Genomic DNA, 21757 nt, shown 5'->3' on the forward strand with positions numbered 1-21757 from the left:
GACTACATCTATTGATAATAATATATTAATTATAGATCAGTTTTTACGTTATTTAACTCTTAACTTTAAAAAAAGGACATACGTTTTAATAGTAGACAATATGAAAAGAGTAAAGCCATTAAACTGACTATTGTTAATAATGTGTTTTAATTAATTTATAGAAAACAATCTTGCTGGTCTCAAATTAAATATTAAATCAAATTAATCAAAAAATGTAATAATATATTTTATAACTTCATAACATCACACATACCAATCCCGTTACATAAAATTTGTAGGATGATTGATACGTTCTGGTTCCGAGATAATCTGGAGGGAACAACTGTACTGGCACTATGATATCGGCATTCACATTCAATTTCATGGCTCATGTATTGATGTCGTACTAGTAATGCCCCCAAGTTCTCTAGTGATTTCGCTTGTGACGTACTAGTACCTCGTTTTAAAGGGCAGTATGCAGTCTGCTGCCATTGTATTGGCAAACCATGTCTGTGTGAGTGTGTGAGAGAGAAAACATGTAATGTTCTTGGAGAAACTCTTGTTATTTTTATTGTAGCTCTGATTCGTGCTTTATTGCATTATAATTGAATCTTGAAGCGCACAACTAACGCAGGAAATGTTGGCTGACTGGTTGCCTTACCCTTTCTGCTTCAACGCCGTTGCCTAGTGGCAGCTTCTCTACTTTCCGCGCTTGTCTTCACACTCCTGCTGCATTTAATGCCAATGATTTAAAAAGACAAAAAGCAAATAAGATTTCTCTTTTCAAATAAACACGAAGTCAAAATACCCTAATAGGAACCGTTTTAAAAGTACTCCGTAATCACAGCATACAAAAACAATCCATAAAATAAGTACAAGATTATTAACAGACGATCAATTAATTTGAGATTTTGTGTATTAAAACATATTTTATGTGCATAACATACATACAGAAGGTGTACGTATGTGCATAAGCTTTTTAATGCTGAAGATTAAACCATGTGCTACTTTGATTTTTTCAAAATCTGAGTCAATAGCTCAGGAAATATTCAAGCTTTAACTTACCAAAGTACTACATGCATATATACGCTTTAATGAAACTATAATACACTCTACCATTACAAACATAAAGAGATGGGCAAAGTAATATTTACTTACTGGTAGCCACTCTATCTTCTAACCATCATCCATCTGAACTCCCTTTGGTTCATCATTGATAACAGCGTTTGCTATCCACCATTCGCCTCGTCACCTCACCGCTCATTTTACTCATTGCCAGCAAAATGCAATAAAAATTGTTTTCTCATAGACGACGAGGACGGGCAAGCAAATGTTGTTGTATATGAGCTACATACATATATAAACGAGAAATTCTATTTTGCGAGTACAGTAAGTTTTTGCAACACACAAACTACTGAAGTCCTCGATTGATAGTCCTTTTCTCTTAATCTTTCTATGGGTGTTTCACTTGCACGTCAACGTTATTCATGCCACTGTCACAGATAATCCGCTGCTAAGTTGTTGGCTTCTCTTGACTTCGCTTGGGATTAGGTCTACGTTTTATATAGTTCGCTTTAGTATGGTATGATATTTTGCCATTCGGTTCTTTGTGATCTTCTCTTACTTAGTCTCGGCAGCGCCTAACTTGGCTTATAAGCTGCCAATATTAAAATTATGACAAGTTTACGGCAAAAAGGCAACAGAAAAGAGAGCAAAATGCAATTCATGACAAGCTGATGTCTTGCGGTTTCACTTTATTGCCCTTAACCAAAGTGTTCCTCCTAGGAACAATAAGTAAGAAAGCTACAATCAAGCCTGATTGACTGTGAGCTACCGCTACCCATTTTGCGGTGTTATCTTTAAATATACCAAACTAGTATAACAAAAAATTCACAAATATTCCTAAAGCTGTATTTGATACATATATACCATAAATCACAAAACATACTAAATTGTCAACTAAGGGCCGACACAAACTGTCATTTTTTGCCACATACTGAGAGCGAACTTGCCGATCAAGGATAAATGTATATACTTTATGGAATTACAATTCCTGCCGGCACAAATTAATAATAATTTAAAAAAAAAAAACAAAAACACTACGAACTTTAAATTTAAGATTTACTTGAATAATATCAATTTGAATTCAGCACCAGTTTACCAGTTCTGTTTAAGAAAACGAATAAATGAGAACAAACACGAAAGAAGTGAAGAAAGAAGCACCATAAATAGCTGCACAGCATTTGTGCCTTTCTAGTTGCCACATTTGAATAAAATATGAATAAAACCGAAATGCATTTAGTTGATAGTACGACGAGCGAGGAGCAAATAGTCAATTTCGTAGAAGAAGGTGCTCATCAGTCCGTTAACTGCCTTTTCCCAACTTGCCAGTTTCTCACTTTTCATTTTTGCTAGCTCTTCACATACTCTCCTACAAATACGATAATATTTGCATTCAGTTGTCCCTTTATCCTGTTCGCAGTAGCTTTTTTATTTTGTCGTCAAAACGTCAGCGTCAGCCCCGACGTTGTCGACGTTCTGGTTGCCTTCGTCTGAGCTCGTTCCGGAGTAGCATTCGCTTGGCTTAATTTTGGCTAGGGAAAAAGTGCATAAAAATCTGCGGCGAATTTGCAATTTGATGTGGACTGTAGGCCAGTCACAGTCACCATTTCCACGTCGTCAAATACCGTTTGCCGTGCTGTGTGGCCTTTATTGAGGCCAGAACATGAATGTTTGGTCTTCGGTGTATGGTTTCTAAAGCGTCTTGACAACCAGTCAGGTTGCTATTTAGGAAGTAATTTTCGCGTTTTCGTCGCAGTTCCTTTTTTACCTTGAGTGTTATCGCTGTCTTTGTCTCTGACTGTCTGCGGTTTCCTTTTGGGCAGGTTTTTCACGTTAGCTTTTATTTGATCTGAGACTACTCTCTTGCAGCTCTACCTCTCCATTTCTATAACATAGCTGCTTGACAAGCTGCTTTAATGCATTTTTTAAAAAGCCAAATGCGCAAATTGAATGCGCCTTGCCCGGCTTTTTTGCGGTGTCCTTCTAGATAGAGCACGTGCGCTCTCAAGCTGCCAAACAGGCAGTACACAGAGACCGGAAGCCAGACCAGCAGAGAAACACACGCCGCAGAACGACACGCAGGCATAATTTCTGCTGTTGCACTCAGACTTAATGAATATTTCAACAGTCATACTTGTCCATACATTAATACATAATACACTTGTTTTATTTACGTGCAAACGTATATACATATATAGGTAAGCATAAATGTTTTGCATTTATGTATCAGTGAACTGTGCAATTTAAACGCCAAATGCAATATACATAGGGTCTAATATTCTTCGTTTTCATATTTTTCTTGTTAAATGGTTGTTAAAACGCAGTGTTTCAAAAATTACTTTGTAAATAAGCAAACATTTAATCGCTAATTTTTTAAGCTAATCTGCACTACTCACTTATTTTAATGATCTCTTCAATTCGACAAGATTTTGACTTCATTCAGAGATTTTATTTTTATACTCGCTACCGATAGGGTATTATAACTTTGTGCCTGCAGGAAATGTTGGTAACTGCAAGAAGGACCCTATTACGTATACTTATAGTATACTTGATCTGCGTCAACTGCCGAGACGATATAGCTGCGAAATCCGTATAAAACACTGGTTCTCAGAGACTATAAGAGATTTAATTTATCATATTTTTACAGATCAAGTTTGTTTGTTTTTGCCACGCCCACTTCCGGCCATGCAAGTCGACTAAAATCGAATAACATGCGTAATTCCGAAGCTAAAGCGCATTTTGGTACATACAATAAATAGGTTTGTATGCAAAAAGCGCCTACTACAATCGGGTCTTAGTTGCTTAAAAATTCTGATATATTTTCTACTCCAAGGTATATTTAAAACTAGTTGACCCGGCGAACTTTGTTCCGCCCTTATGACAATAAATAAGCGGATTGTTTTTTTTATTATTTCATTCATTATTATTTCTGCATTTTAGTACATAGGTTGCTCTTCACCTAAGTACCTTGTGATATTTATTATTTATTTATTACCAGGCGCAAAAACAAACAACGCAGATGGTCTTCCGACCCGTGAACATGCCACGTATAATTGACCATGGGAAAAACATGAATGTTCTAGATTTAAACCACAATCTTTTAATGATTGGCCTTGTGATTTGTTGATGGTCATGGCAAATGCAAGACGCATCGGAAATCGAATTCTCTTAAATTCAAACGGCATATCGGTTGGGATTATCGAGATCCTCGGAATAAAAACTTCCTCACCTTTGAATTATTATCGTATTCGAAAATTACATGGTTCATCAATTTTCTAACCACCAAACGCGTACCGTTGCAGTTTTGGTTGGTTTATGTATCGAAGCATGATTTCTACGGAGCCAACTCTTTGGATGTGCCTGGCTTACCACCGCACAATTTACGCCTAGAGTTTAAAAATTCAATTGGATAGTTGGTGGCTTCTCAGCTTCATTTGTGACACAGTCAATAGATTTGAATTAATGCATTGTTCCAATGATCTTATTTTGAATTATGTAATTCAGGTCATCTACATCTTTATTCTTAGCCGTTAAAATTGCTCGCTCACTCAACCATTCATTATTTTATTTTATTTATTTATTATTTATTTATTTTTATTTTATTTTTTTCATTATTTATAATTTATGTTTTGAGTAGAAAAAGGATTACGGTATTGGAAATTAAATTCAATGTATACCAGTTTAATTTCAATTCATTTAATTAATTTTTTTATAACTTCAACTTTTCATTGCTCCTAACAAGCTCCAAGGAACTGACCCTATAAAAACTCTTTCCCTATCCATTAGCATGTGTAATATGCGAGTGGCTTCTTAAGGAAACTTCCAACCACAATTTAATCTCTGTGGTATTATTTGTTCCAATGCTTAATCCACATTGGTCTTACAAGATACTCAAAACAGTCACCCTCTTTCTGTATATTGCTCCACTTTCGCAGTCCAGGTGTCCTCGTGTTTTTTTATACCCTACTATACTTGTTGAAAAAGAAGAGGTGTATTAATTTTTTCTGTGAACATAAAAGGCAAAAGAAATCATTTGGGATGTAATTTATCGTACTATATATACACTTAACATATAATTAAACTACTACTACAAACCCTCATTACAAAATTGTTTGAGGATTTTCAAAGATTCTTTGTGCTTGTAATTAACTGTTAATATAATATAACTTAACATACTATATTTCTTTTTACAAATAACGAACATATAATATAACATATTTTAATTCTGGCATTCTGGCAGCACTAACAACAAAGCTATAATATATTTTTTAATACAACCATTTCTAAGAGATGAAAGTAGTAGTATCTCGTACTCGAGCACTAAGTATTGGTGAGAGCATACTTACTTCTTTTCTGTGTATTTGTTAATAAACTCCCTGGCAGACTAAATTCAAATTACGCACACATCTTAAGAGCAGGCAACTGAGACATAGGACGGCAATGCTCTGGAGTCGACAGTCATTTCGCTTATAGGCGTCTCATTATGTCAGGTCTATATTCATATACATACATACATACATACAAACATACTCGTACACAGTACTTCCCACGTCGTGTCCCGCATATCCGTTTTCGTATCCGTATGCGCCAGTGCGTTTCAGTTCTTGGCATGACTGCCTAGCTGGCATCTGCTTAGGATGACTTCTCCTTTTGAGTTTGCTTGTCGTAACATTTCATCTTTATTTTAGCATGATTCCCTAGGCGACGCTTATTGTTTTCCGTGGAAAAGGCAAATGCAATGGCTACAAATTAGAAGCGTGCTTAACGCTCAAGACGAGGCATGTAAGCATGTAGCTCGAGCCAGTTGGGCAGTCTCTAATTGGGAACACGACTAGAATAAACAGACCCCACTGCCAAATAATATATGTAAGTATTTTTTTTGGTTTGTAAAAAGGTGATGTAAATTACTTATAATTAACTATTTAATCAAAAAATCTTTTATATTTTTGTCCATTTTAATTTATTTCTTTTATAATTAGATGCTAGTTTACCTATTAAATACCATACATATGTTATGATATGTATGTACGTACATAAATAAGATTATAATTTTTATACAATAAAATTGATTTAATTATCTAAGACATTTAGTTCTTAGTATTTATAACAAACTAATTATAGCTCAAGTTTTCGAGAGATTTTTTAAAAGCTCTGAACTCTTTAAAACAATTTTATTATTATTGTGCATAAAGTACAGCTGCAGCGTTTGGATTGTCCAATTTTGTGCTTTTGCATAGAACCGAAAAATTCTTGTATGTTCCTTAATTTTTACGAGGGCTACAATATTTCAATTATCGATCAGTTGGTTGCTGCCAGAAAAAAAACCAGAAAACTCTGAGCTCTTGGCATTTTTTTTATTCTTCCACTAAATTGAAAATAATAAATTAAAAATATAATTCAAACAATATAATATAGTATTAATTCTTTTGAGAGTGAGATAATCGACAATACCACTATGGTCGACTGATGGATTCTAACATACATATGTATGTATGTACATCACATGTGTCTACAGTTTTTCTCAACACCAAGACGTTTATATGCAACAGACCGAAAGCTTCGTCGATGAGACCCACCCGATAGTGTTTTGAAGCTGGCCAAATCTTTGTAATACCTTAAACAAAGTTGCCGAGAGTGAATTGAGAAGTTCAACAACGTTTTGGTGGAGCTTGGATTTATTTCTTGTATTATGTGTACACCCTTTAAGTCACCCACATACATACATATCAGCTAAGAACACCGAGACATGACGAAAACATGTTGTCAAGACATGTTGGTTCAGTATGGTACCGAGAATTGTAAGCCGACCATTACCGTTAGAAGCAGACTGTCAGGTGTAAAGTGATGGCTTTTTGTAGGCTTGTATTTTGTATGGATATTTATTAGAATAATGAGATATGATGAATTATAATTAATGTACACTTTTTAATATAGATCTTGCTTTCCGCGTGGTTTCCCTTGTTCGCTTCTTGTTAGAGTGTGGCCACATATCATACGATATCGATAAAACGATAAATGATACCGTAGCACTCACTGCAGGGCTCATGTGGCACTGTAACTGTTATGTTGGTAACAGCTTCTGTTACCCGAGCTTTACAGTCGGCCTCTCCTGACAAATCGCAGCGTCCTCGCAAGAGTCGTTTGCTGTGATCTCGCCATTGTCTTCTTCGTCTGATTCATCCGGCGGCAGCCGACACCAATGCTTCATTTTATCGGAAGAGTAAACCGATTTGTAGTGTCTCTGCTTTCGCTGTGCATGGGGAATATCTTCCACTAGATATCTATCCCTGGGCAGCACTTTGGTGACTATGAACGGTCCTTTATAACGTGGCTCCAATTTACGTGAGGTACCAGTCAGAGAACGGCACGGGTATACACACTCAACGGGTGCACCCGTTACTCATGTGCCTTTTCGGTAGCCTTACACTCGCGAGTGCGAGTGGCCAAAAATACACACACTCGCGAGCCTTATACTCATGAGCAATAAGTGTATCGCGAGCCTTACACTCGCGAGTGCGAGTGCCGAGGCACACTCGCCACTCGCGAGCCTTACACTCGCGAGCCTTACACTCGCGAGTGCGAGTGCCGAGGCATACTCGGCAATTTGCGATCGGTGATTCTATGCACTCGGGTAAAGCCGGTGCCGGTGGTTATGGGTGGACCGGCATGATTGTATGTATGTACATACATATGTACGTTTGTGTGTATGTGTATTGAGATGCAAGAAATGCCGTCGGCTTTTTGTATTGTTCTTGTTATTTTTATGATTTTATTGTTTTAGGTAAAGAATTTCAAAAAATTCCAAAAGGTTTAACAACTAAATTTACCAACCTGACCTGACCCGACAAAATGTAACGCCCATTCATACCTAATGAATATTATAATTCAATAGGAAATGTGGAAAATCCGGGGTTTGTAAAGTGAAATTTTACCTGTTTTATGAGTTTTTGGGTTTTTTATATTCATCAATAACCGGAAAATCAGAAATTTTATTAACTGTTTATAACACTATTGTAAATGCCTATATAATTACAAAAGGGTATTTTGCAAATTTGTGCAATTTCCATAAATTTCAGGAAAACCACCTGATATTTTATTTGACCATTTGTCAAAGTAAAAAAACACCCAAAAATCATTCAAAGAAGTCAAAAGTCATAAAATCTACCCGCGAGCCGCGACACACAAGCATCAATAGGGGTGGGGGAAAAACACCCGAGTATTTGCTCAGACACTCGCGAGTGTCTGATCAAACACTCGCGAGTGTCTGAGCAAAACACTCGCGAGTGTCAGAGCATTTCGTCAAGAGTGTCTAAAATGATCGGTTGCACGAAGAACAACCACCCGCGAGACACAAGTGTGTACAAGCCGAGTGCCTAAAATGATCGGGTGCCGAATAGGCGAGTGCAAGAAAGGCTCGAGTATGACAATGACTCATACTCGCAGCACTCGCATGATTTTGAATAAGTGTGTATCTCTCACTCGTTTTGCGAGTGCACGAGTAGCACTCGCACTCTTAAAAGTACGGGTGTGAGTCGAGTGTCGAAATTTGCCACCCGTGACGATGTCTGGTACCAGTACTGGAAGGCTCATTCTCGACCAAAACAATATCTCCGCTATTGTATGTAGTTGGCTTGGAATGCTTGGCGTCATAGCGTTTCTTAGCTGCGGCTCTATGGTCGTTGATACGCGTTGCAGCGTCTGCTCGAAGGTTTTCCAGCTCAGCATCCGTAAGCATATGTCGATCTTCTCCTTGGATCACACTCGTCAGAGTGTTCTTAAGTACATCTCTGGGTTCATAACCATACAGCAGCTGGAAAGGAGAACATTTAGTAGTGGTGTTTGCCATGGTATTAACACTCCATTGGATGGTGTTCATCTTCTCGTCCCAACGCTTGTCAGTTTCATTCGACGGGAGCAGCATTGACAGTATAGTCCTATTTGTTCGCTCTGCATGACCATTTGCTCTCGGAGTCCGTACGGCATTTAAAATATGCTTTACATGATTTGCTTTGCAAAACTTCTCAAAGTCTTTGGAAGTGAAAGCTGTTCCTCTGTCAGTAACAATTTGATGCGGCATTCCAACGTAACCTGTTATTTCCTGAAGAACATCTATGACATGTTTCGTTGCAGTACTTTTAACAGCTCTCAGTACAGTAAATTTCGTGAATGCATCGGCTATCACGAGAATATGCTCATTCCGCTTCGAGCTCTTTGGAAATGGTCCCAGGTGGTCCATGTGAACTGTGAAGAACGGTATTGGTCTGATGTCATCGAAGTGATATTGGCCCTCCTGGCGGCCTCCTGGTATCTTATAAAAGGCGCAGCCCACACAGGACTGGACATACGTTTTCACAAATTTACGCATGCGAGGAAACCAAAATAAGTTCAGAATCCGTGACAAAGTTTTATCAGTGCTCATGTGTCCAGCCTTGTCATGACATTCATGAAGGACATGGAACCTCAACTGTTTTGGGACTACCCACAGGAGCTTGTTATCGTGCTTGCGAAACAGTCTGTCTTGTTCGATCACATAGTCGTCGTTCTCAGATTTCTTGTCGTTTTTCATCTCGGTGACAATGCTTTTTATTTAATCATCTTGTAGTTGTATGGCAAACAGCCAATCGGTCTCGTCCAAAAGAGTCTTTGCTATCTTTAGGCTGGCTGTATCCATATCATGCGCCTCTTCAAACGGAGTACGGCTCAGTGCATCTACGTGATCCATTTGACGTCCAGCTCGATGTACAATTTCGATATCGAACTCCACCATCTGGCAATGCGAGGGATGAGATCTTTCTTCTCCATAGACGTCTTTAACGCATTACAGTCAGTCACAACTCTGATCTGTTTACCATAAATGTAGTACTTGAATCTCTCCATCGACTCAACAACGGCAAGGGCTTCTAACTCATAGCTGTGATAGTTTTTCTCGGCTTTTGAAGTTGCTCGACTATAGTACGCAATTGGCTTCATCTGGTCAGCCTCTTTCTGCAGCAATACTCCAGCTAAACCGACTGCACTGGCATCTGTGTGTAGTTCCTGGTAGGCATCTAGACGGTAGCATGTGATCACGGGCTTCGTTGTGAGGCACTTCTTAAGTTCATCGAAGGCATCTTGCTGTGACTTTTCCCATTTGAACGGCTGGTCTTTGCGCAATAATATACGTATTGGCTCTGATATAATGGCATATCCGGGGACGAATTTCCTGAAGTAACCGCTAAGTCCTAAAAACTTTCTAACATCAGTGATATTCTTTGGCGACGGGAACATGGCAATAGCGTTTGTCTTAATTTCGCCCTGACTGATTCCATCTTCGTGTATTTTGTGACCTAGGAAGTTGATAGACTTTTTAAACAACTCGCATTTGTTCAAATTTAATGTTAATCCGCATTCTCTCAACACAAGCAGAATTCTTTCAAGTTTCTCGTACATTTCTTCGAACGTGTTGCTGCCAATAAGGATGTCATCCATGTAGTATATAATATCGTCTTTTTGTACACGTTTTTGCAGTTCTGCCATGAGCCTATTAAAGACGGCTGGAGCATTCTTTAGTCCAAACGGTAAACGTTTGAACTTGTACAACCCGTCTGTGGTGATGAATGCCGTGTACTTACGACTGCTTGGTGCTATCTCCACTTGATAATAACCACTGTTTAAGTCCAGTGAAGAAAACCATTTATGACGTTTTGCTTCCTGTAACTTCTCCTCGATGTGTGGCATAGGAAAGTTCTCCTTTTGGATAAGCTTGTTCAATCGCCGATAATCAATGCATAGTCGGTCACTACCATTTGGCTTCTTGATAAGGACAACTGGACTAGCATACTCTGACGTAGACTGCGTGATTATGTCGTGCTCCAAAAGCTCATTAACCATTTGGCATACTATTTCTTTTTTTGGTTCTGGCACTCTGTATGGGGCTTGCGAAACTATTTTGCCACTTTCGATGATGATGTCTGCCTGGACGATATTTGTTTTGCCAATACCATGCAATCCAACTGAGAAAACTGTAGAATATTTTTCCAACAACGCACGCATTTTGTCCATCTCTTCTTGTTTCTCGAAATTACCAAGAAGTAAGTCTGGAAAATTATCGCATGGACGCTCTGCTGACATCGGTACTGCTCGGTTGACACTAGACTGGATCTTCTCAAAATCGAATGTCAGTTTAGCACTTACGATGACGTCTTGGCCCAACAGAAAATCTTCTGGGAGTATCTCATCTGCGACAATGTAAACTTTGGCGGAAACACTTTTTCCGTCGATGACTATTTCCAGCTGTATAGCTTCGGTTAACATACATGTACCTCCACAAATGCCTCTGATTTGCATAGCACACTTGCTGTGAACGGCTTTAATTTCTTTGGCTACTGACCTGCGCACAATACTAGCCTCACTTCCGGAATCAATGAACGCGACATAACAGTGCGAGCTGACAACAATATTCTTTAGGAAGGGCATGTTTGGTTGCAAGGTGCCCACGCGCATTACAGTTGCTGACTGACAATTCTCATTCCGTGCATGAAACTTATTGCACTTGGAACATCTTGTTTTTGTTGGTGGCTTTGGACAAGAATTGGCAAAGTGTCCTGACTCTCCGCAATTATAGCATTTCAAAGCTTCCTTCTGCTTTGCTGACTTAGCATTGACCTCGCCTTTTTGATTGTCGCTGTAATCTTTTGGTGGCATACTCTTCTTATTCTCGCTTAAACGGCTTCGGTTCATGAAGAAGTTTTCAGTTGCATCCGTAGCTGCTTCATACTATAAAACTGAATCGCTGCAATGCTATTTTGCAACTCTCGATGCTGTAGACCGGCTCTGACGTACCTGATGACCGCTGCTTCACTAAGCTTATACCGAACACCAAGGGCTGACATACGAAAACAATATTCTTTAACAGTTTCGTTCGACTTTCTCGTTGCATTGGCCATAGTGAAGTGGATCTCTGCTTCGTCTGGTTCGATACCAAACTCGTCGTTTAAAGCTTCGGCAAAGTTACTCCATCGGGTATGCACCACTGGTGATGAGTCGAGCCACATCTTGGCAGGACCCTTGAGGCGAGTGTAGATGGCGAGCAGCAAAATTTCTGATCCCAATTGTAGGCATCAACTACTTTGTTTACCCGATCAATGAATTGTTTGGCAGTGATGGCGTTTTTGTCACTGGGGTCGAACTCTGGCAAGGTATTCGCTATTTCTTTCACTGACGCTTGCCTCGCTGTGTTAATTACTTGCTGACCTTGACTGCATACATTGTTTGAATCTGGTGATTGAATTTCACTATTCATTGCTAGCGGTTGCTGGCTAGGAACTGTCGATGTATTCTGTCTTTGAACGCTCATAAACTGGGACATCATCTCCATTAGCTGTCTCATTTCGCCTTCTAGTTTCGAAATAGCCGTTGCCTGTGACGCAATTGCATCTTCTTGTTGACTGGCAAGACTAGCTGCTTGCGGCATCTCAATCTCTGTCGAACCCTCATGCTCGATCAGTCTCTGGATTAATTCAGCACGCGTTCCTGATGTTGGCAAATCCACACCGCGAAGAAGGAATTTCAACTGATCCACCTTAAGATCAGTTATTTTGTGCATATTTTGTCTTTTCTGTTTAGTTCTCTTATTGTTTTTAATAATTCTGCACACACTCACACACGTACACTGCTGCTACGTATTTCACAATGTCTTGTATTCCGCAAATACACACACGCACACTGCTGCTATGTATTTCACAATGTCTTGTATTCCGCAAATACACGCACGCACACTGCTGCTATGTATTTCACAATGTCTTGTATTTCGCAAATACACACACGCACACTTCTAGTATGTTCTCTAAGACTCCACCGTCTCTTGGTGTAACCACGACTTTGAATCCGTCTGCCACGAAGAAAAGGAACTAATCCGTTATTTGCAGTTTTCTTTGTCACACAGACCTTGAGAACACATCTCACTGCAAACTTTCAACGCCGACTATTCTTGCTGGTTTTCTCTGTCTCAATTTTGTCTTTTCCTATTTCATCATCCTTAAGTTTCACGCTTTCAAATCCATACAACTTATCAGATCCCACTTCTGAACTGTGAAGTGATGGCTTTTTGTAGGCTTGTATTTTGTATGGATATTTATTAGAATAATGAGATATGATGAATTATAATTAATGTACACTTTTTAATATAGATCTTGCTTTCCGCGTGCTTTCCCTTGTTCGCTTCTTGTTAGAGTGTGGCCACATATCATACGATATCGATAAAACGATAAATGATACCGTAGCACTCACTGCAGGGCTCATGTGGCACTGTAACTGTTATGTTGGTAACAGCTTCTGTTACCCGAGCTTTACACAGGTGACGTGCGAAACTAAAGGATTTTAAGCGGTGCACCAACACAACATAACACACCACTCAATAAGTTCCCGGCCTAAGAGGGAAAACCACATTTTTTTCCAAAATTTACTTTTATTCATCAATATAGTTTCCATCTAAGGCTATACCGTCAGTCCAGCGGTTCTCCAACCTTTCGATGCCATTTTTGTAGAAGGATGAACTTTTGCCCTCAAAATAGGCCTCAGTATCGGCAATCACCTCCTCATTTGATTGATATCTCTCGCCTTGAAGGTGCTTTTTGAGATCTGCAAAAAGCCAGTAGTCGCTGGGGGCCAAATCTGGAGAGTAGGGTGGGTGTGGCACTAGTTCGAACCTCAATTCGCTTAATTTCAGCATTGTTGCCATAGACTTGTCACACGGTGCATTATCCTGATGAAACCGCGGTTTCTTCTTTGCAGCTTTATATAATATTCGTTGTCGATTGTTTTACCTTTCTCCAGGTAATCTATAATCAAAATCCCGTATGGCTTCTACCGTATTCTTTCCCATTAAAATACAGTGTTTAATGAAAATGTAGAAAAACTCAAAGGTTGTTTCACTTTAAAAATTGTAACTTAAAAGCACGTGGTCGCAGAGTTGTAAAATTTTTACACAGAGCTTATGATAATTGACAGTATCCAAAAAAAATATCGACGTTTGCTTACTACTGCCCCCTATATGTCGGGCCGGGAACTTATTGAGTGGTGTGTTATCCCGATATTACTAACTAAAGCCAAAAAACGAACTTGTGGTAAGGCCATTTACACATACATATGTACATACATAGATACAGATGGGCAGGCCACAAAAGTGAACGCAAGTCGTTTAGCACTTGGGCTTCCTATGCAGCGAGAACTGCATTCACATATGATTCAAAGGCGCAATGTATGGTCGCACACTGATGAATTCATCAGCGGCTAAGAAGGCCAAGAAGTTGTTTGGAGAAATGGGGATTTATAAGATGAAGTATAGAATAATGTATAGTAGAGGTGGGCACGGGCCGGCCTTTTTTTCGTGGCCCGCGGGCTTACACAGGCCCGGAGCGGGTTCGGGCGGGCCCGGGCCTTATAATTAAGATTCGTACGGGCTTCGTGCGGGCCCGGGCCTTAGAAAAAAAGGCCCGGCCCGTAAAAACCCAAAATAGGCCCGTAAAAGCCCGAAGTAGGCCTGAAAACAATTTTGATTTGACCGAATTAGAACCGCCATTTATCGCATTTTAATTGCTTATCGATGCTACTATCGAATTGGTTATACAATATTTTACTTGTTTGCACACCACTAATTAAAAATTGGCGGCCTATTGTGAAATTACCAAATCTGTAGGCCATGGTTTAATGAAAAACGCACTAGGCTAAAAAGCAAAAATTTTGAAAAAAGTTTATTTTTAAATAAAAATATGAATTAATTTGTTTTTCATTAAATACATAACAATATTCAATATAAATACCTTAATAAATATATATATGTATATATAAATTACATGTCTTTTGAATTTCCTTATACATATGTGTAAATAAGTTTCGTGCCGGGCCGGGCCTTAGTGAAAAAGTTTCGGGTTCGGCCGGCCGGGCCTCTCAAAAAAAAGTTTATTTTCGTGCGGGCCCGGGACTTAAAATACAGGCCCGCGCCCACCTCTAATGTATAGTGATAACAAAAGTGCAGGGTCTTGTAAAAAATTCTACATATAGATAAATAGATGTAGATAGAAATAAGTAAGAAAGCTACAGTCGAGTGTGCTCGAAATATACCAAAAAAAAAAATTACAAAATACTGAAAATATATTAAATGGTCTATTTGGTATTTCGAAACAGTACCACATTCAAAATATACCATAGACGGCACAATATACCAGATTGACAGCCAATGCAACGAAGTAAGTGATTTCCCCATACAAAAGTATTTATTTAATAACTTCGACAATTTATATCTGTATATACCAAAATTCGCGACGCTAGCTTTAAAAAGACGCTTGTTATTCGATTTTTTTGATTTTCGGGGGCGGAAGTGGGCGTGGCAAAAATTTGAAATAAACTTGATCTGCGTTCAAACATAACAAATGCTGTCGAAAAAAAATATAGCTCTATCTCTTATAGTCTCTGAGATCCAGTGTTTCATACGGACGGACACACAGACGGACATGGCTAGATCGTCTTGGCTGTTGACGCTGATCAAGAATATATATACTTTATAGGGTCGGAGATGCCTCGTACTACCTGTTACATACATTTCCTGCCGGCACAAAATTATAATACCCTTCTACCCTATGGGTAGCGGTATAAAAACCTCAATCTCTTATAGGCTCTGAGACTTAGGACAGACGGACATGGCTATATCGTCTCAGCTGTTGTCGCTGATCAAGAAAATATATAATTTTTAGGGTTTAGGGTTACATTTCCTAACGGCACAAAGTTATAATACCCTATGGGTAGCGGGTATAATAAAAATATTCACAGATGTCAAAACTTAACGCTGGCGAAGCTGGTTAGTACCTATAAAATAGGAAGTTCATTAAATACATCGCGGTTAAAGTTTCAGAGCACTATGGCTAGTGTAGTATAAGCTTCTAAAAATTAAAATTTCTTGCAGTAATAATTTCATTTTATTTTTCATCCGCAACATAATAAGAGCATTCAGTTTTACATTTATTCATCGTACAATAAGTTGATTAACACTTTTCATTTTCATTTAACTTTCAATTACTATTTTGCTTCGGTTCCTCTAGTTCCTGATGACACCTTTATCATAATATTAACAATGCCCAGTTCACATTTGATTAAATGTTTTAATATCTTTCAAAATGTTAATAGCCGTTGAAAATAGTCTTGTATATAGTCTTTGCGACGTAAACTAGAAACATGTAAACATTTTAGGGACTTCTACTTTTTCAGGCCCCAGGCGTTATTACTGGGCACCGGAACACGGCGTTGGCCTGACTCACGTGCCAATACCTCCATGATACTAGTGGCGGGTAACCAACACTACACAAAAAAGAAAGAAAGTTTCATAGTAGTACTAGTACGAGTTTATGGATGTTAAACTTACACGCTCCTTGCACGCCGTGGCAACCACATTGCGATTGGGCTCCTTGTCATAAGACACGGACTCAATGCCAAACACCTCACATAGCTCGTGGACCAGTTGTCGCTTCTCGCGGTTCATGGTGGGAAATGAGTGGCTTCTCGATTTCTGCTTGCTTTCCTTGGCTAACTTTACTAAATCGCTTAACGTTTCATAGACGCTCTTGGTCAAAGCTGGATTTCGCTTGGCGAATCCACGAGTGAATTCCGAGTACTTGGTGAGTGACTTTAACTGTGTATCCGGGTTGCGTGACTGCAAACCGATAGCCAACCGACGATTGCGTTCTAATAGGCGGCACTCTTCATTGCAGTCCAATCTGTAAGTAATTATAAATAAAATCTAAATAACCATGACTAGTATAATTCATAAAAGCATTACGTTTTGTTTGATTTGCTTGCTTTCCCTGGAGCCAAAATTTCGCTAAGTTCCATGTAGTTACCACGAGACATTTCAGCCATTGACGAAGCCAACTGGGCTGTAGCAATCCGACTGTGCTCTCTGGCCAGCTCTTGACAACTGCGGTTCTGCTTCCGGTTTCCACACTCACACTGCACCTCGACGAGCTCCTTGCACGGCGTCTCTGGGCAACTACCTTCATGGCACGGTGCAGCACATTTGTGACCACAAAGCACACGTGGCTTGGTACAGCTTTGGCGGCACAATTCACCAGCTTGCTGACAATCGTCTTCGTGACATGGTCTTATACATTTGTGGCGTCCGCAGGCAAGTGGCTTTCCGCAAGCTAGACCACAACTAAAGCTAAGCTGCGAGCAAGGTATGGTCTTGCGCTGCTCATGATTGCCGTGACACCATTTGGTCGTGAACATCATGCATGGCGGACAAATAGCCGCCGCATGGCAATTGTGTTGAGGTACATGCTCGCATCCATGAGTGCGAGAACAGGGTCGCTTGCAGACGGGTTTCTTGGTGCCACAAGGCACCGGTGGGTAGATAACTTCTGCACCACACTCGCAATAGAGCTCCTCAAAACTACTTCGATAGCAGGGGGGACAGTTACCGCGATGACATGGCTGGTCGCACTTGTGGCGTCCACAGCTCAACGTGCGATTGCAAGGCAAAGGGCAGGCGTGATCAAGATCAATGCAGCACTCGGCGTTACATTTGTGCTTGCCGCAACTGCGCTTCTTGGTGCAACGTCGCTTGCAGCGCGCATCGTCGGCTCGCGTCGACAGCTGCCGACATTTGATCATTTGATCCATGTGTCCACAGCGGCATTTGACGGCCGTCTGCTTGGGACACGGCGGACATTGTCCCAAATGGCATTTGCTCGTGCACTGATGAGGATGAGCAGGCTTGCCACAGCGTAATGTCTTGCCACACACGCTATCGCAGGTGGGCACTGGATCAAGGCAACTGGCACGCTGCTCAACAGCAACGGGCAGCTTACCGCAAGGGCAAGTAGTAATCTGAATGGGGCTGAGCTTACAAGGTCGGCAGGCGCCGGCATGGCACGAGTCCTTGCACTTGTGATTGCCACAGGGCAGCGGTTTCCCGCAGCATTCCTTGCACGAGTAGCTACGCCTGTCCTGGCTCTCCTTAGTGCACATTACGCCACGCTGCTGCTTGCCGCAGTGACAATGCTGCTGCACCTTTTCCGCGCAATTCTCGCATTTTCCCACATGGCAGAGTTGCTGACATCGATGCTCGCCACAATTGAGTAGCTTGTCGCAAATTGATTCGCATTGCAGCGGCTGCTTCATAGAGCACTGCATCAGTTTGCTGCTTCGTCCGCAGCCACAACTGCGACTCACATTCGCCTGGCATGGCGGACATGGACCCGGATGGCATAGCAAAGTGCACGCATGGTTGCAGCCCTCAGCACGGCAGCAGAGTTCCCCACAACTGTGAGCTAACTCGGTGCGCGTTAAGGGCGGATTTTTGAGCTTGCCACAGAAGCACAAATACTCGCGCGGCAGTTCCTGCAGAACGTTCTGACAAGCTGGGCAGCGCCAGCCCTCCGCCGACTTGGAGCTGCTGGCCCACGTAATTGTACACTTGAGATGAAGCACATGGTAACAATTCTGGCAGGACCATGTGCCATGATGCGGCTTGATTTGTTCCACACACACCAGACACTCGAGACGCCGTTGCTCAATATCTCGCATAAGTTTCTCGCGTTGCGACAACTTCTCGTTGTCCGGGCCAGCGCGTCTTGGCGATATTTGATGCTGCTTTTGCTTTTCCGGTGATGGATGGGCGCTGTCATTACTATTGCTTGTATCGAGCTCTTCGCTGGCACGAGCATATCCATTGATGCGGTCTCGATTACGATTCCAGTCGTCGCGTCGTTTGTTGCTTCTATGATTGTCATAGCGCTGTTGCTTCTGCGGCTTCTTGCGATCATAGCGATCATCATTGCGATCGATGCGATCCTCGCGGTAATCGTTGCGTCGCTGTTGGCGACTGTTAGAACCATGTGCCTTTGGCTGCTGGGCTTGTTGATTATGCTGCTGGTAGGGCTGCTGTTGATGATGATGATGGTTAGTTGTTTCACTACTTACTATGGCAGTGCTGTTGTTGCCATTAATATTGCATTTATTGTGATTATTGCTGGTGCTGCTCGATCTAGGGGACTGTTCTCCCAATCCCGTTGCCGTTGCAGGTGCTGGGGAAGCACTTAAACTTAGCTTTGCAAAAGTGGGCACAAATTCTGGAGCCGAAGCCTGAAGCTTGGAAGTGCTGAAATCAAAACTGCTGGCTGAGGCAAAAGGATTGATATCCAACGCATGTCTTAACGATTCTTGATAATTGTTGCTAGATGCAATTCCCCCGCTGCCACCGGCTGCTCCATCGCCATTTTGATAGCCGAAAAAGGGTTGTGCATATGGAAGCTGTAAAAAAAAAGAAACCAAAGTTTAGAATATCTCCAAAGTAAGCAACTCTTTTAGTTAAAACACTCTTACTCCACCATAGTTGCTATTATTCGGCGTTAGTCCAAAGGCTGCACCGCCGGCTCCATTACTATAACTTAGATTCGAAGTTGCCAGATTATGTTGCGTGATGAACTGATTGAAATTCACATAGTTGTTATTGTTTCCACCGTGGCATACAGCAGCGGACTCATCTGGAGCTACCAAATCGCCACCTGATTCGTTTGCAACAAACTGTTCTTGTTGTAACTGTGGCTGTTGTTGTCGTTGCCAATACTGGTCCATGACTAGTGCCTAACTATGAATCCGCGTGTTTTTCTTTTTTTCTTTCGACGTCGTCTATTGCCCACGCTGGCGAAAAGTTGATCCGAATTAATGTGTTAGACGTGTCTTTTATTCCTGCGTCTACAAGTAAACACAAATACACCGATTAGCTACAATGTTGAACGTAAGCTTCAGCTGCTAAATTTCACAATAAATGGCAACATTCACCCAAATTTTGATAATTGAGTCCACTCGAAGAAAAACATCTGAAGACACACGTTATACGCGTGTGTAAGTGTGACAGCTATATATGTAAGTTAGTGAGAGTTGCTGACGTTCACTGTTACTTTTCACAGCAAATATCGCTCAAGTAACGAGTCATTGCTTGAGGAGTCAATTTTGCTAAATTGAGGAGCACACATTGTTGAAGAGCTGTACAGTGTACAGCCTACCAGTATTTTCTCAAAATTATTTTTTAATCATTTATTCAACTAATGTCATATTTTTCAGTTTACATTTGTTAAAAGTAATTATTTTTTTATTATTTCAGGGCAATATCGATATATGTACATATATCGATGAGCATATATGTACACATTTTGGGCGATTTAAAATTATTTCAAATTGTTTTGCAAAAAGGTAGCCATTCGCGAATGTATTTAGCGCTACTTTACGCTAATTCACTATTTATGCGCTGTTTGGACTGGACTGCATTGTGGAAATTTTCAATATGTGAACCTTACGACTTGTTATTCCTTAAGGGGCTGTATGTATGAGAGGGATGGCTATTGGAGCCGCATCATTGATCATGCCACATTAAATTTGAAAATGTGGCCGTATTTTGCCTAATATCAAAAAACGTTATCGTTGCAAATGAACTGATTATTCCACTGGCAAATTTTGGCGCCATAAAACTACATATTTAAAAATGCTTTGCTATTTATAAAAAAATTAAAAAAATATTAGCGATTGCAGAGCGATTTATAATGTAAAACGGATATAAATAGAATCAATTGATGATAAAAAATTTAATTTAATTTAAATTCATTATTATTTTTTTCAGTGGATTTGCTCTTATTGCCTTGACATTTTGTTTCCTGCCTGAGTTTCTTTTTTCCACTTTTTCACCCCTAAGCAGCACTTAGCATGTTGCAAGTTTGGCGTAAACATTTGCATCATAGAATCGGATGATTGAATCAGATGCTGTTTGTCTAGATGAGGTATAATATACACACCTACAAATCATCTGTTCATATACAGGAGTGCCACAGAAAACACTCAAGTTTTACTTCAATTTCCCTTGTAGGGAAGGTTCAAACAAACCCCTTTTACGGTTTTTCAAAAACACTGACTATTTTGCCAGCGCTTATACTACAAGAAAAAATATCATTGATTCATAGTGTTCAATTTATGATTAAATTGATTAAATATATTCTGTACATTAAAATTATTAAGATTAACATTATTGTAAATCACTAGTCACTTCAGTATTTTAACGCTGATTTTTATTTATAGTGATGCCACATTTTTATATCCGAATTCGGGTCACAAGTGTTTTAAAAAAATCTATTTAATATAACTAAAATTTATAAATAATAAGTTAAGAAAAATGTATTTTATTTAGAATGGATTAACATTTTCTACTTATTTCCGTAATTATTGTGCATTTTCCAAAAACATTTCAAGCCTGTGTTGTTTAGATTATGTGGCAGCACAAACATTTTAGAACACTGCAGTAAACAAAATGAGTGATTGTTTGGTAGAAGACAATTTTACCCCTTTTTTTTTAGAAAGATACGATTGTTTAAAGTTTTTCATTTTCCATTGTACATTAATTTACGTTTTTAAACCATTTATTATCGCAAATTAATAAAAAAATAAATAGATTTTTGATTATACAATGTGGCCGCTTTTAACATACAATTCACATTACAAAGGTTTTTGTCAATCACTCGAAATTCTGTGGCATTCCGAAAATTTTTCAGTGGTTTGACGTTTGGTGATTTCCCAAATTACTAGTGATTTCTTTGGCACCTCTGACAAATAAAAAATTAGACGCATATCAACGGTATGCGAAGACAATCAATAAGAATTATGAACAACACTTGAAAAGTAAACATGCAGACTTATT

At 39.9% G+C, this 21757-nt stretch overlaps 1 protein-coding gene and 2 long non-coding RNA genes across 4 annotated transcripts; 1 reads left to right on the forward strand and 2 right to left on the reverse strand.

The window, feature by feature from the left end:
- Positions 1-201: 201 nt before the first annotated feature.
- Positions 202-899, reverse strand: LOC132798857 (uncharacterized). Of its 2 annotated transcripts, XR_009633984.1 has the most exons (3): positions 788-899; positions 641-705; positions 202-489 (listed from the first exon to the last, which is right to left on the reverse strand). It is a non-coding gene; the product is annotated as an uncharacterized LOC132798857 (long non-coding RNA). The 2 variants fall into 2 exon arrangements; XR_009633983.1 differs by having other exon boundaries at positions 641-899.
- A 15060-nt stretch (positions 900-15959) lies between these two features.
- On the reverse strand, positions 15960-19966 carry LOC132783742 (protein shuttle craft). Its single transcript, XM_060789099.1, has 5 exons — positions 19855-19966; positions 19396-19767; positions 16850-19323; positions 16436-16787; positions 15960-16371 (listed from the first exon to the last, which is right to left on the reverse strand). Exons 2-5 carry the CDS (start codon positions 19645-19647, stop codon positions 16270-16272), a joined length of 3180 nt encoding a protein of 1059 aa, XP_060645082.1. The 5' UTR covers positions 19648-19767; positions 19855-19966; the 3' UTR covers positions 15960-16269.
- On the forward strand, positions 19848-20620 carry LOC132783743 (uncharacterized). The gene is made up of 2 exons (XR_009632185.1): positions 19848-19938; positions 20177-20620. It is a non-coding gene; the product is annotated as an uncharacterized LOC132783743 (long non-coding RNA).
- The last annotated feature ends 1137 nt before the right edge of the window (positions 20621-21757 follow it).

The sequence above is a fragment of the Drosophila nasuta genome, chromosome 2L (assembly GCF_023558535.2).
Source record: "Drosophila nasuta strain 15112-1781.00 chromosome 2L, ASM2355853v1, whole genome shotgun sequence".
In the NCBI taxonomy this organism is placed as follows: Eukaryota; Metazoa; Arthropoda; class Insecta; order Diptera; family Drosophilidae; genus Drosophila; species Drosophila nasuta.

Excerpts from the sequence above, each read along its gene's own strand:
- LOC132783742 (XM_060789099.1), bottom strand. The coding sequence starts at position 19,647 with ATGGACCAGTATTGGCAACGACAACAACAGCCACAGTTACAACAAGAA. Across the intron at positions 16,788-16,849 it reads GCAAGCAAATCAAACAAAAC|ATTGGACTGCAATGAAGAGT; the intron begins GTAATGCTTTTA and ends AATTACTTACAG. Across the intron at positions 16,372-16,435 it reads CCACGGCGTGCAAGGAGCGT|TGTTGGTTACCCGCCACTAG; the intron begins GTAAGTTTAACA and ends TTTTTTGTGTAG.